This window comes from Pholcus phalangioides, unplaced genomic scaffold, assembly GCF_987345545.1.
Source record: "Pholcus phalangioides strain wild (caught in Gottingen) unplaced genomic scaffold, Ppha-v1.0 ptg000007l_1, whole genome shotgun sequence".
Taxonomy (NCBI): Eukaryota; Metazoa; Arthropoda; class Arachnida; order Araneae; family Pholcidae; genus Pholcus; species Pholcus phalangioides.
Window position 1 is genome coordinate 61,860,616 of NW_028301600.1, and position 15,695 is coordinate 61,876,310.

The 15,695-nt window shown below is 34.4% G+C and overlaps 1 protein-coding gene across 3 annotated transcripts in view; it reads right to left on the reverse strand.

Moving 5' to 3' along the window:
• Sec71 (ADP ribosylation factor guanine nucleotide exchange factor Sec71) overlaps positions 1 to 13,874 on the reverse strand; it is a 62,320-nt gene extending 48,446 nt beyond the window's left edge. For all 3 annotated transcript variants that reach the window (XM_089233726.1, XM_089233725.1, XM_089233724.1), the window contains exons 1-4: positions 13,539 to 13,874; positions 10,475 to 10,499; positions 4,514 to 4,658; positions 3,330 to 3,476 (exon numbers count right to left, since the gene is read on the reverse strand). In XM_089233726.1, coding sequence (XP_089089852.1) covers positions 3,330 to 3,476; positions 4,514 to 4,658; positions 10,475 to 10,499; positions 13,539 to 13,662 — 441 coding nt within the window. In that variant the 5' untranslated portion in view covers positions 13,663 to 13,874. The remainder of the gene's footprint in view (positions 1 to 3,329; positions 3,477 to 4,513; positions 4,659 to 10,474; positions 10,500 to 13,538) is intronic.
• Between the last annotated feature and the right edge of the window lie 1,821 nt (positions 13,875 to 15,695).

A 15,695-nucleotide genomic window follows, 5' to 3' on the forward strand; every position in this document is an offset into this window, starting at 1 on the left:
ACGTGGAAATGATATGTTGGTTTGCGTGTGTGTTTAAAAGTTTTTCCCCCATAATTCATGTTCCGAAATTAGAAAAACTTTTAATGCAATTGAATGAATTAGCCTATTATTAATTTTCTATATTTGAGTTTTTTGTTGTATCATAAAATAGAGATACAGATTATAAGGATGACAAAAAATAATGTAGTACTTTTTAAATTAAATTGTTTGAATTCAATTTAAATTGCAATAGATTGAAATCTTCTCCTACGTATCGTTAAAAAAAAGAAAAAAATTATGATAGTTTCAAATAGCATCACTTGTTATTCTATTAATCAGGCTTTTTTTTTGCGATATTCACATTAGATAAGTGTTTTAATAAAATGTTACTAAAAAAAGGCACTGAAAATAAATAAAGGTTTAGATATTGTGGAGTGTTCATATGTACGATACAAATCGTTTTTAAAATTAAAATTATCCTAATAAATGTAGGCTATAATCAGAGGCGGATTAATAGTTTTCCCACCTGTGGGCTATTCAAACCTTGCCTCCCTTTTTTTCTTCCTTTGTAACTCATGTTCTTGATCCCCAATTACTTAATTTTGGTTACGCCCTTTCACTTGAACTTGTCATCTTGGGATAAAGCCTGCATACTCCTCCCCACCCAGGAAATATACCTCTGAATATAATCTTATATTGTCTGTTAATGTTAATTCCCTTGTATTGTAAGAAGGAATTTTTACTAATTGTTGACTGGAGCCGTATGACTGTCATGTACATGAAGTTACATACAATAGGCTAATTAAAAGTCCGATTTAATTTTTTTTACTCGACAGTTGAAAAAAAAAAAAATCACAAATCGATTAACATTTGCAATGGTGTCAGAGACAGAGATGCTGTTGGTGCCCAGGGTACTTTATGGAATGGGTATGAACACCCAGAGAAATGATTCAGAAATCAAAATTTCCTACTTCCAGATCAAGACAAGAACCCACAAGTTCCAAAACTTCCGGCATCCTTGGCCAGTCAAAGGTGCCGACATGAAGGAAACATTGAGGGGGGGGGGCAAAAATTGACATTCATTCCGTTTATAAGGAACTCAAACCCGTACTCAGGAGGTGAAATGGTGCATTGCATTGTATATTCATGAGTTATTGGAGTGGGGGGAGGGGGGGGCTCAAATGGCATCAGCCCCCAGTTTCTAGCATCTATGGTCGGAGTGTTTGAATATTATTTCAGTATGATAATACAAAGTGATTTGAAATGTGCATTGCATTGCAAAAAAATAATTTGAAAATAAGACTTTTCGCAGCTGTTACACATAAAACTTAGATACATTGTCATAAAAAATTCCTTAAAGATATATTCTCTGCATCGATACATTTAATAGTGAATTACAGAAATCATGCCGGGACGACCATATTGATCGCAATTTATTATCTCGATGTGCCTCCCCCCCAACTCCCCTCGCTGTGTAATGTATCCAGGGGCAGTGGTCGCGTGGCAGCGATCGAGGCCGATTGTTGATGTTGCTGGCATGCGATCGTATGCAAGTCATTTTTGTGCGATGTTGAATATTTAGCAAGAGACGGCATGTCACCGGTGGATGAATGGTCCTAAAGTTAAAACCAGTTTACGATGTATAAAAGCACATATCTCGATCTCACTAATCGCATTCATTCGTTCATTCAAGTATTCACCTCTTGCTTTGGCTACTTGAGTAGCTTGTTCTTGATATCGGTCATGAAATTTTAATACAATATGATCTAAATAACTACCATTCTTGTTCCCGGCGGGTCCGGTGAAGATGTTTTTATAAAAGCTAAATAACCAATTAATGAGTCTTGCAGTTCAACCCGTGACTAGTTGCCCTCTGGCAGATGAAACCTTGAATGGTCTGTTTCGTGACGAAACTTCTGGTCTAACGCTATAGAAACGTCCAGTACCTCTATCTTCGACGTTCAACTGGCTGGCCTCCGATGAACTGTCATTGATGATTGCTGGGAGGTCTATCCGGAAGCTGGTTGCTGACGACTTGTTCTGAAACTTGGGACACTGTTCTTCGGTTGGTTCCAACGATGTGAACAGATCTACATCGTTACTGTATCTGGTGCGCTTGCGTCTCTTGGTCTGCGAGAAGAAAGGTGATGTCCGGCTAAATGGACATGGACTTCTGCTGTAAGATCCACGCTTTTTTATAAGTAAAAATGATGTTCGAATAATTGACTTTAACGCAAAAAAAATTGTTTTAATGAACGAAGTCTAACTTAATGTAAAATAACCGTTAATGTAATAAAGCCTCTTGAGGTAATACAAAACAACTTGTTTGTTTGTGTTTCCTGCCTTTAACTGGATAATTCGAAACAGGCACGTATCCCCATTAAGGGATGTTACAGCTGCAAGAAATGGAAATCCCTACAGAAAGCGGGAATCGCGACCTATACGATGGAAACTAAATTTTCAAAATTTATTTGATCCCAATTTATTATTTGGGTGAGCTCCCCAATGCCCCTCACTGCGAGAAATGTAAATCCTGACAGAAATGTGGCTTATATGGTGAAAATTAAATTTTAAGAATTTATTGGATCCCAATTTATTATCTTGATGTTCGTTCCAATGTCCCTCGATGACTTCAATGAATACTTTCCTTCATTTGTTAAAAATTAAAACAGAGATGGGAAGGGGGAACATTTCCAATAAATGAGAAAAAAAATTAGTTCCATTTTTTATGCCTAAAGCAACTACTCTATTTATAAGATCACAACAAACATATGAATTTAAAAGCAATTCAGATTTTTCGCGATAAATTGACGATACAGCGACGAAATGAGTCTGTGAAAAATTTGTACCACGACGAAATGAGTCTGCAAAATATTTATACAGCGACGAAATGAGTCTGCAAAATATTTATACAGCGACGGAATGAGTCTGCGACAAATTTGTACCGCGACGAAATGAACCTGCGACAAATTTGTACCACGACGAAATTAACCTGCAAAAAATTTGTACCGCGACTAATTTGTAGCACGACGAATTGCCGCTGCGACAAAATTGTCCAGTGACAAGTTGAGCGCGATAAATTGACCTAGACCCCTTATTGACCTGGGCTACCGCGCTCGAACAATTAACACTACTGCAGAACAATCTGGAAGAATTTTAATAAAAAGTGCAAAAAACACTATTATGGGGATTTTTACCACAGAACATTTCCAATCAGCCTAGGGCTCACAAAACAATGCAAAACATTCGGCTTTGGGAACTATAGGTGTCGTCTTTAGAAGATATACGCAGCATTGATTCTTTTATATTGTGTATCACACACAGGCAAAGGATTCTAATTTTCTAAATACCTTAATTATCTGTAACTGAACACCATCATCAGTTGTTGGGCCATTAAAACAACTGCAAACTGTTTCAACAAGTCTATCGATGAGGAACTGTGAAGAATTGGTTGGATCCAAAATATTTCCAGTGAGATGACCATACGCAATCAGCTTCTATTTGGAGAAATTATGCACAACTTCAAATACACTTATATATATATATATATTCACTGCATTTTTATTCATTTTTTCATTTAAGATTTTTTTTAGTTTAAGTTTATACTATCTATGTTACTGCTGTTTTTTAAAGTTTATCACCTGTTCCCAAGCAAAGCTTTTATTTTGAATTGAAACATACCGAAGAATAAATACAAATACAAGGCCACAACAGGCAAAATGCCCAACAAGGTGGCTGAGAAAAAGATGTCCATAACAAGTATGGATGTCATACATTACTAAAATATAGCAACCCAATTAAAAATGCAATCACAAAAATTATAAACAATATATATTATTATATACATGATAAAATATTATACAATTCCCATAAAAATATTTCTGGTTGTCTTATTCAAAGTTGGTTTACCCCAACATATTTATCGTATTTCTTTTTAAACGTGTCAATTGTGTTAGAATTTACTACCTCCGAGGGTAAGCTATTTTATTTATTAACAAACCTATTAGAGAAAGATTCCCTGCGACACACTATAACCTAGAATTGTCCCTTACCAATCGATACTGGTGTCTTCTTGTATATATAAGTATTGTTTTTATTTCAATGTAATTTTATTTAACGTATAATCTACGGACTATACGCAGCAGAATAGGGTAGGTTAATTGCAACTTCCATGGAAATAAAGTAGTGTACCTCACATATCCAAAACAAAGGGGGGCAACAGCAAATCCATTTCGAATAAGAGAAATTTCGGATATGTGTCTTCGTATATTTGAAATGAGGTTTTTTGAAGCTGAAGAAATATAGAATTAAATGTATGTTACAGTAAATGAGTTGAATCTGTAAAGCATAGTGGTAATGCATAATCACCAATTGCCTCCGTAAATTTTATAAATTTAGGTACCCACGTATTAATATAAAACTTACTGATCATAAAAATCCTGCCATAACTGCTCTTTTTGAGAAAATATGTAGAAAGTGCATCTATATATGGGAACTATATCAGAGAGGCTATCAAACTATAGGGCACACTCACCTGTAAACAATCAAGTGCATTTGTGACTATACGTGGACACTTTGACTGACAAGCCATGTCAAACACCAAAAAATATTTTTCAGCTTCTAAATTATCATATTTGTCTTTGGGTAGAGGTACGGCAGATGAGCCTACTTCATCTTCACTGAAATATATTTTTAAATAGATAAATGTCATTTTCCATTGAAATATAAACAGATGAAAAGAAGGAAAAAAAAACATTCCATTTGGAAAAGAGAGACATCAAACTAAAAAATGAACTCCTAAAAGCCTACTTAACTAAATATCAAAAATCTGCATGGGAATATCTTTAGACATTTTCAAAGATGAACAGAAATTTTTAAATTTTAATAATTGGAATTGAATGCCAAGGTAAATGTAACTTTAATTAATACACTATTGATACAGAAATTGCTGAAAACATATTAGATAATATAGTGTGTTTAATATAAGAGAGAGAAAAAAACAAAATACATATATATATATATATTACCATCAAGTGTCTCAACATACACAATTGAGATTCATCATAACCGTAAATAACTATTACTTATGCAGGTAAATTTTAACCACAATGGTGGAAGCACTTTAACACACTTTTTGGCACAACACTGATGCAAATTGATTTGATGGGTTGGAAAACTTAAAGCTTAATGCTCCAAAGTTAGAGATGTAACACACTATATTAATCCTTTATGTGACATTGGCAAGATATTTCACCTCCTTAAATGCCTCTTATTTAAGCATCGACAAGCCTAGATATTTTGCAAAGTTGATTTCTCAATGACACTTTTTCCTATGCCCCTTACGTTGCACCCATTGATAATAGATAGAAAACCTACTCAACTGTTTAAAGGCTAATATAGCACATAGCTTTTACAAAAATACCAGATAAAAATTAATTCAAATATTTCCTGTTTTTTATCGTATATAGCAGTGGTGGCTTGTGGTCGGGTATTTGGGGGGTGCAGATTTCCAAAAATATACCACTCCATCTATCGTTGATTTTATGTAGTCAAATACATGCAGGGCCGTAACTAGGATTTTTGCCGCCCCCACCAATTTAAAATTCTATAATTTTATATAATGGTGTTCTTAGTTTCCCCCTAAAACTTGCCACCCCCTAAATTTTTTCGCCAGGGAAAATCGCCCTCTCTGCCCACTCCCCTCTAGTTCCAGCCTTGAGTACATGTACTATTTACAATTAGTAAAGTGAAAAAGCACTGCATTGAAAACTTTTATTTTTGTTTATCAAATTATTTTTCACATTATCTGTATACCTATGCAGTACACAAATAATAATGCTCTACCAACGCAACATTTACGTAAATAGTTCGTGCTGTGAGCTTAAGCCATGTCTTAACAATGTTAAAAATCATCATTTACGTTTAACAGTTGCCATCGGCAATGGTTTTTGCAAATTGTGAAAATTCATACTCTTCAAAAGAAGCATGTTCTTCAAAAGATGTGGGGCAGGGAACAGGAGAAAAACGTAAGTGCAACACTCATGTGAAAATTTCAAGAATAGACAGGAAGGTTTTGAGCGATCTGAAAAAAAACACTATTGCATAAGATGAAAAAAATCTTTCAAGAACCCAATCAAAACCACAACTGTGGATTCCATTGGAAAAAGATTTGCTATATGACCATTATAGAACATATATGACCATTATAGTATGTTGGATAATTCACTCGGAGTTGCAAGAAGCAGATCGTATTTCGTACTTGGAATTTGAAAGAGAAGTGACAATGAACCTTCTACAAATGAAGGATAGGTCAACCATTCACCCAGGTCCAAGTTGTCTACTGAAAAAAGGAACCAGGTGATCTAATGACCATTACATTGTGTCTGCGATGCAAGGACAAGTGTGCAATGTGCAAAAAAACACTATAAATGCTACCAATGTGAGAAACGGGTCCATCAAAGATGTTTTCCTTCTTTTATTATAAACATTAGAAAAAAATTTCAATTTTCTGTACATATTTTTGTGTTAAAAAAACTGGTATGAATTTGAATTTGTAGTAGAAAATAGAAAGTTTCGTGTGATAACTGTACTCCAGAAATAATCACCAGAATACAATATTATAATTTGATGAAAGCAGTACACTTTAAGTAAATTATTTGCAAAGTGGAAAAACTATCAAAACCCAAATTTGTCAAAAACTGTCCTTAACCATCACAAATTTACCCAAAACCTACCCTTTAAGAACCAAAATATAACATGAAAACCAATAGATTTTCTTTTGATAATACTAATATAATGTGAATTGCTGCAGCATCGATATAGCTTCTTGGACATAGTTAAAATCTTGATGGATAATTGAATTGTCATTTACATAGAAGTTTTTGACCTCTGGAATCAAAAAGTTGAGAACTTTATGTGCACCTCCATCCAGAGAAGTGTTCCGATTCATTGGTCTCTATATGTATATATATATATATTTTGTTGTTGTTGTTTCCGCAACTGAAGGCTTTGTTTGAAAATGGAAAGTGGATTGGATCAAGAATTCGGCCATGCCATCAAACATCATTGATACTTTGGTAATTTTGTGATTATTATTATACCTGATGCTGGTCCTATCAACAGATAGTGGAGTTGTGCTAAAAACAAGCTGATGAATTTTGTGAACCAACTGTTATTGGCTCAACAATAGTGACAATGAGATTCATGGTTGAAGTCCAATCCAGATCTGTGCTCGGAACAGGGTTGGTAAAAAAAATATAAAAAATTTGGGGGTTTTTATTGTTTAAACCAGGTTTTGGATTAAATAGCATGTACATTAAAGACAATTATATTTCTGAAAAATCATTCAAACTTCTAGTAATTAAATGTTTATTAATGTAATTAACACTACAGTGATACTTCGATTTTTGTCGATAATCCGTCTGAAAACAATTTGCAAAGTCCAAGGTACTTATTTCCATATGAGTTTATGTCTCCAATTAATTCATTCTACACACTCCTATGGCCCCTTTTTTCGTTCTTTTTCGTTCATTCACCCGTTAAGATGCCTACCACTGGCTACAGAAATTTTGGAAAAAAACATTTTATTTAGAAATTTATTCAATACGCATATTTTTAAAATTGGAAATAGATCTGGGGAGCACAAAGTTGATGTTCTTAAGTCACTGCTAAAAAGGTTAAGAACATCTGATTTAAATTTGATAGTATAAATTTGACTTCAACACACTAGGGGAAAAACCTTTAAAAGAGGTTTAGGGTTTTGGAAAAAATGGAATATTTTACATGGGTAAGAATACATGTAATAGAGTTGTAAAACATTTAAAAAAAATTATGCTTCAATTTATTTGTCATTTTTTGTATTGTTATGAACTGCTTATGCTCGATAACATTAATTTGGTAGACTGAAATGATTTTTTGAGGATACAAATACAACCGAGAGAAATTTATCAAGAATTTCTTAAAAATATCTGAAATAAAGCCCAATAAAATAACACCATACTTTCAAAAAAGTGCAGTGAAACCTTGATATAACGATACTCAGTGGACCAAGAAAAAAATATTGTTGTAGAGGGATTATCGTTATATCGGGAGGCAGCAGTTTCACATTAGAATATTGACATTTCCAAACAAGATTTGAAGAGATAGGGTCAGGTGGGGTAAAATGGTCATAAAAAGAGGTGTTTTCATCTTTGAAGAGGTATAACCATATGAATTTTTCAAAAATAAGATATCTTTTGGCTGATATTTTACATTACATTCTTAGAAGATCAGCACATTTTTCAAAAATATTTTTTGAGTGTAAGTTTTTTTTCCAGCAACTTTTTGACCTCACTTTTATGACCACTTTACCCTGTGGGGTAAAATGGTCATACCAAATAATAATGAAATTTTAAGAAAATAATCAGTGGGCATTGAAATTTTATTTAACACGTTTATCAAACAATCACTTTCTACTTTTAAATTTATAACTTTTAATGTACTCTATGGTTAAAACTTGGCTTCATTTAGGATCTTCAAATACAACTGATCCCTTATTTCATTTATGTCCTCATTTTCTGGAATGATAAACAAATTCATTATTTAGGCTTTTTCAAGATATTCAACAGATAATAAATCCTTATTAATCACTTGTCACTTATAATTTGCATAATTGGTTTTTGTTCTCTTCATAATAAACCAGCACCCCACACACACAGCCTTCTGACATCTTTCATAAAGTTTGAATAGTTCCTCAGATCTTCAGGAAATGTTTTCTTTGGCTATGGGAGTTTAATGAAATTTTCGCATATTTCTATTTTGTGGCAGTCAAAGTTCAACTATTTCCCTTAATTAAGGTTTCTCCTGTGCCATTCTGAACATGTTTTCATTTTGTATTACCCTTTCGTTTACAGCTGACATTAACGAGGGTAAATTAACGCAAGGTAGTCAGTATATGGCTCGTTTCAAGTCTTTCATCAGACACAATCTTGACACTTCTTCACCTTCTATGTTCAAGTCAGCCATTCATGAAGTTGATTCTGTATCTTTATTTTACTTGGTCGTGAATTGTGAAAGTTCAACATCTACAAAAGGGTGAGGGTTGTTCACATTGGTATTGAAAGGCTTGAAATCTCTTGCTCAGTCTCCTTTGCATGTCAACCATGATTTTCTTCTACAATCCTTTTTTCTTGACTTGTTAATGATCCATCTTCTTTAAGAGTGATATGGAATCTTCAACTCGTGTTCTTGCAGCTCACATGATACTCTGATGCTCTTTCTAACAGCTAGCAATACTAATGGAAGGATGTCAGAGTACTGTTGTATATTCTTTTGACATATAGGATCAAACACCTACTTTCCAAGCACACGTTTGCTCTGGAAAAGAAAAAAATGAACTGTAAAAAGTAAATTAAGTAAAAAACACTATCAAGTAAAAAAAATTCTTAAAAGTTCAATTATATGTTAGGCAAAATAGCTCCTAACAACTAAGTGTTGGTTAATCCTAATGCTATGACCACTTTACCCCACGTTGTTTAAATTACTATAAAATATGAAATATAATGATTACAACTTACCAATGAATGAAATAATGTTCTTGAGACACTACTGGAGTGCCCTGCACAGCCAATCTATAAAAAGTTTGATAAACTAAAATTGTAAAGAGAAGTTATTCAGGCACTCAAAGAATGGAACCAGAGCTTGAACAATAAAAAAAACTGTTTATTGCCACTAAAATGTTGCTTGGCATAAAATTTTAAGTGAAAAACTTTGTTGCTTGTAAGTGAAAGTTAAAACAGAAATTTGGTAGCAATATCAATTGAAATTCTGAAGTTATGCCATTTTATGTTCAGTTCAGTATGACCATTTTACCCCACCTGACCCTATCCTAGAAGGATTTATTGTTATATTCAGAATCGCTATAGCGAGGTTGTGAAAGAAGTTCAAGAACTGAAGGGGCTCATTTCTTTCGCTTTCCGAATGACAGTATGTTAGTTTGAATTTTGGCCGGTAAACGGTTCAGATCAGAGCTGGCTTTAAGACATGATATGTACCGTAGTGGAGGAGCTAGCCTTGAAAGTGGAGTGTCAATCAAAATAGACATGGGCATGGCTAAGCCAAAGAGAGAGCTCAAACTTGTTTTTCCCCTCACACTGCAGATGGCGCTAGTTTTCTTTGCGCCCACCTTCAAATGCATTGTGGGAACGCTTACTCTTTAACCAGCTTTGGTAACCACATATAAAATATTTTAAGTGCCAATCCCAATTTTTTAGTTTCTGTGGCAACCTGATACCTGGAATTTGTCCAGCCTTGATATCTCCACATCAACATTATCATCATCGTGCATCCCCCTCCAGACCTTCGTCTATCTCCACTTAAGTATGTGTTTTAGACATGCACATTATTTTCCAAACAGTGGTAAACTATAACTGCAGATATATTGGTCCTACCAGCAATAAAAACTGCAATAAATTTTCCAAAAAAAAATCTTATTCAAAGTTACATAACAGGTACTTGCCATGTTGTCTCACTCCTGATTTCTTCTGAAATATAAAAAGAAAAAATATATATGAAAGCCATACATATGAAAACTAATGAATTTAATTATTGAGAACTAAGTGCAGGGCTTCACTAATCTGAGCAGCCAAGTTGCCATGCCTGAAAAAATTTATATCTGTACCTAAGATTTTCTACAGGTCATTACTAAAATAGAGTCTGAGGATAACAAAAAATTTGGAATTTTTATCAGCGACATAGAATTCACTGAGTCCTGGAAAAAATTAATTTGGACTGTTTTCTTTGGAGTAAAATATGCTTGGCTCTTAAAACATTTGGCTGGTGCTTAATATTTATTTTTGATTAGTCAAGCCCTGGTTAAATGTATCTATGATTACTGACAAAATCATATGCAGACCTGCCAATCTATGAGAGAGAAAAAAAAAATCTTACTCAATCCATAAAAACCGTAAAACGACCCGTTTACCAACCCCATACTAAAAATTGATTACAAAGTTATATAATTATAATCAGAAAAAGTAATTGCTGCATGAGAAAAGAAGGTATGGTTTAATTTGAAAAAGAAAAAATCTCAGAGGAAAACAGCTCACAGTAAGGAAAAAATTATTTGCTTGTGTCTATCTTTTGTCTAACTTTCTTGGATTATAGCTATGCCATGGAGGATAAATGAAAAAAAGAAAAACAGGTGAGTAGTAAAAAAAAGGTTTTTATTTCCCTTTGTTATGCCTTGGGTTGTACTAGGATAGCGACCCGAGATCTTGGCACCCATAAAAGGATAATCAAACAACATTTTTTCACCAGCAAGTCAATTTTATTATGGTACAATCACATGTTTATCCATTCTGGATGGTCAATACTATATGCAAGACTGGCATGCTTTCCATTCCGATAATAAAATTCCCCTTGAAGTCTATTGGTGTGTGAATCAATTCCTTGAGCATCTATTGAAATCATGTGTGGTCCTGACGGTTGCCAAGGCAGGAGTAAGGAAAAATAATAATTGCAAATAAATGTTGAGGAAGTCTTTTGCTTGTAAAATTCAAACTATGGATGCAATTGGATGGACTAATTTGTGAAAGAAACAGTCATTTTTGATGCATAGCAGCTACTAGCTGGGAACCAGATAAATAATGAAAATATATCAGTTTATGAAGAAGTAGAGTCCAGGGTAAAATTTTAATGACTGAATAGCCCATATTTCACCACATTACTTAGACACAAATACATGAGTTTTCTGGGTCATTTTACTGTTGCAGCCCGTGATGCGTCAGCTGACCATTATGTTGGCCTTTGAACAGTAAGAAGTTGGCAGCCACCCACACCTTAACACAAATATATCTAGATAGCACATTTCCTTACATTTTCCTCCAGCATGAAAAGAAATTCACAGAAGTTTCTCATTAAATTACAAAACAAATTATTTTATACAAGAGGAAGAACTGTTTTTTATTAAAAGAGTGGGTTTTTATTATTATTATTATAGGGAAGATTTTTTTCCCCATCAGGAGGGGCAATTGTATTAAAAGATATAAAGATTTTTATATTTTACTCTCCAGTATTCATTTCATTCCGAAATCATGTTACTATTGTTGATTTATGTTTTATTTTTAATCTCGATATGTTATTGTTGTTCATTTATGCTTTTATTTTTAATCTGGATCCCTTATTTAGTCTAAAATGTTTCATTTCTAATCTCAATATCCTATTTGTTTTGATGTTTAGTCTAGAAAGTGATTTTTATTATTATTGTGCTTTTTTGTTTCTATTATTGTGTGGGATATGTTTGTGGCGGAAAGAAAGAAGTTGCCAACTGCAGATTACACTATACAAATACAACGCCACAACAGGCAAAATGCCCTGAACAGCTTTAGAACAGCTGTTCCAGCTGTTCTAAAATCTTTAACACATTGCCACAAGGGATAATACTATAGCAGCTAATTGATTTCACTGTACAGTGAAATCAAGTGATACCTTGTTATACCTCGTCAGTTATACCTCGGTTAACAAAGATGATTGGTTCAGGAATCATATTCGTCAGCCGAAATCTTCGTAATCCAAAACATGATTTTTCCGATAGGTTTCTATAAAAAATTAATTGATTCGTTCCAGGTTCTTTCAAGTTTTTTAAAATACCAAGGAACACTATAAAAAGCCAAAAATTGATCAAATAGACAGTTTCAAATTTAGATAAGTGAGAATCCGCAGGAAGGGGAGAGCTACTGCAAATCTTTTTCATTTCATACTAATTTACACAACCAACATCAGCTTTAGTCTCCTAAAGGGACTGGTGTTGGCACAACCCAATTGAGTTTGTAGGTGTCCCCACCCATTTGTGATTTCGTCAGCTCATTTCTGGACCTGACACATGCAGATAGAAAAGATGAACTCCTAGAATGTCCACTGTTCAGTTCGATGCTCACAGTCTTGAACTGAAAGGGAATACATAGGTTCCCTTTTTAAAATGCAGTATCTATTAGCTGGCTCTTTCATTTTACATGAAAGAGTTCAAACATTTTCACAAAGAGAGGTGTAGGTATATCTGGAAAAAGATTCCAAGATGGACAAGAACTAATCAGGTTCGAGGGACAGTAATTCTTATGAGTGTGATGATCGGCATGAAAATTTAGCTCATAAGATGGCTGTTTTATATTTGCACCTGCATCCATATGAACAGAAATGTTCATTAGCCGAATCCACATTGGTTAGCTGAGGCAGAAAATCTGGAAAAAAATTTTTGTTAACCAAAAAATCTAAGCAATCGTTAGCCAAGATATCATTGTATTCACAAATTCTCAAGTGGGATATGAATCTTGCACATGACATTTTCGATCAGTACTCAGATATTTTACTCACATATACAAAAGTACTGGGTGGGGAGGCAAAAATGAAATTTAAATAAAAATCAAAACTATTCCATTTGGATACATGACGATATTCTATTCGAAACCACGGAAATATGGTCTCAATAAACTGAGAAGAACCGGCTTCATTTTCGAAGATTTGATACATGACAATCGTGGACTTTTAAGTCTACAAAAAATAGAAAGTAATTTTGAACAACTTACCAAGTGCAACCTCACAAGCTTTTCGTAATTGTGCATGTTGAGAACGCTTGATTTCGCGATCATTTAATATTTTTTCGAGAGCACGAGTAATGAACATCTCTTTCGGGTTGATACCCTCGCGCATTATTATATGACTCTAGGAATATATTAGCATGCTGATCTAACGTTAGACAAAAATAAAGGATTGACAATAATACTGCGTGTGTCTCCACCTATGATTTTCTAAAAACTGACGCTTCAGAAAATTCGAGATTTCATTCCAGCCGATCACATGCAGACGTCACCATATGAAAACAACTTCGTGGGTGCAGCCATGTTTACGGTAGAGGTGTCTATTATTATTATTTTTGTTTTTGTATCGATATCATAGGATTTGGGATACAGTCAGGTTTCACTGCGAATGACTATACGTCCCGTATTTATAAGACCTCCGTCCTCAACCAGGGATCGTAGTTACTGATCATATTTTTTCCATATGACTCGACTAACCATATTTCTTGGAGAAAAACACGGGGAATCGGAATTTCAAATACGGGACAGCGCCAAAAATGGCTCCGAATATAAGCAGAGTCACGATTGGTTGGTGTTACATTATAAAAGTTTTATAAAAGTTCTATAAAACTCGAAAAAATCAATGAGTGCATTGGCTACATTCGCTCGAATGTAACCAATGCGCTTATTGGTTACATTTTATTAAGCTTATTGGTTATATGCACTTGTTGGTTAAATTTGGTTAGGTTTTGTAAAAGATCTTTTGTCAAACTATTTTAGTGTAATCCCAGCCTTAATATTGCAGACATCGCAGAAAAACGCCAATGATGAGAAACGAAGCATTACTGCAAATTGCGGTGGAATAAAATGAATTCCATGAAATGAAATGTTCAACATGAGACATGCCAAATATATGTAAGGTGAGAAGAAATATAATTCCTTATTTCTTTTCTAAGGAATATTCTTGTTTATAGTTGTAATTATCGTAATATAATCTATGAGAAAAAATAATTTCAACCTTTAATTTCAAAGAAGAATGAAAATTCAAGTAGGCTTCGCTGAAAATCCACAGAGGACGTGGGTCAATTCCCCGCAAGGCAGCAAACTTTCTTCGGGGGGGGGGGGCAAAGCACATGTACTCAATGTATGTATATATTTGTATTTGTATATATATATATATATACCATGTTTAGTGTATTTTCAAAAGCCGGGGGGGGGGCAACGGCCCATCCAGCCCCCCCCCCCCTTAAATGACGGGCCTGCCGCAAGGGCAGTTTTAAATTTTCTTTCTTTCCTAAATTCATCTTCGCATCAGCTAGCTGTTAAAAACCTTCGTTCTCTGGAAATATTTGTAAAACCAAAAAAAATCAGAACCGCCGCAATTAGGGGAAAATACTGGAATGTCCCAAGAACTGCAGGACGTATAGGCACGCGACACATAACCTACACTTCCCGGGACATCCCTCACATTTTCAGGAATTTGATCCAGTCGACTTTTTTTAATATCCCGTGTTTTGCAACGAAACGACCTGAATTTTTATTCTTCAAGGGTTGAAATCAATTATTAAAATTCTTTTCCCATAAGCTATAACATGATAATTATAACTATGAATATAAATATTCGTTCCACATATTTGCAAAGGAACTCTTCTCTAGAAGATGCTGGTCAAAGAAAGTGCCATGAAGAAAATATTGAAGGGGAAGAAAATTGGCTGTCATTCCGTATACACGGGACTCAAGCCTGCATGCAGGAGAGGGGAAGGGTGCGTTGCATTGTATATTCATTAATTATTATGGGGGGGCTGAAATAGTCCCTATGTGGAAAAAATGAACGTTAAATAAAATTTTTGAAGCCAATCAAAAAAAAAATAATAATTAATTAAGAACAAGCAGATTAACTCTGCTTTCACGTATAAATGCAGGAATAGCACCAAATAATAATAATAACGATACGGAAAAGTTTAGATTTTTTTACTCACTTTTCTTGCCGAAATTTCTGTCGCTCACCGCCACCCCCCGAACGGTATACATCGATGTCACTTGTTTTCACGACAGTTTGTCTTTTGTTAGGCTAAGCGCAAATTGAGTCGCGTGCAGCCACTCAAGGATAAGTAAACTTATACTTATAGCTCGGTGCGTGCAGCGTTCGCGGGTGGGCGGGACCCG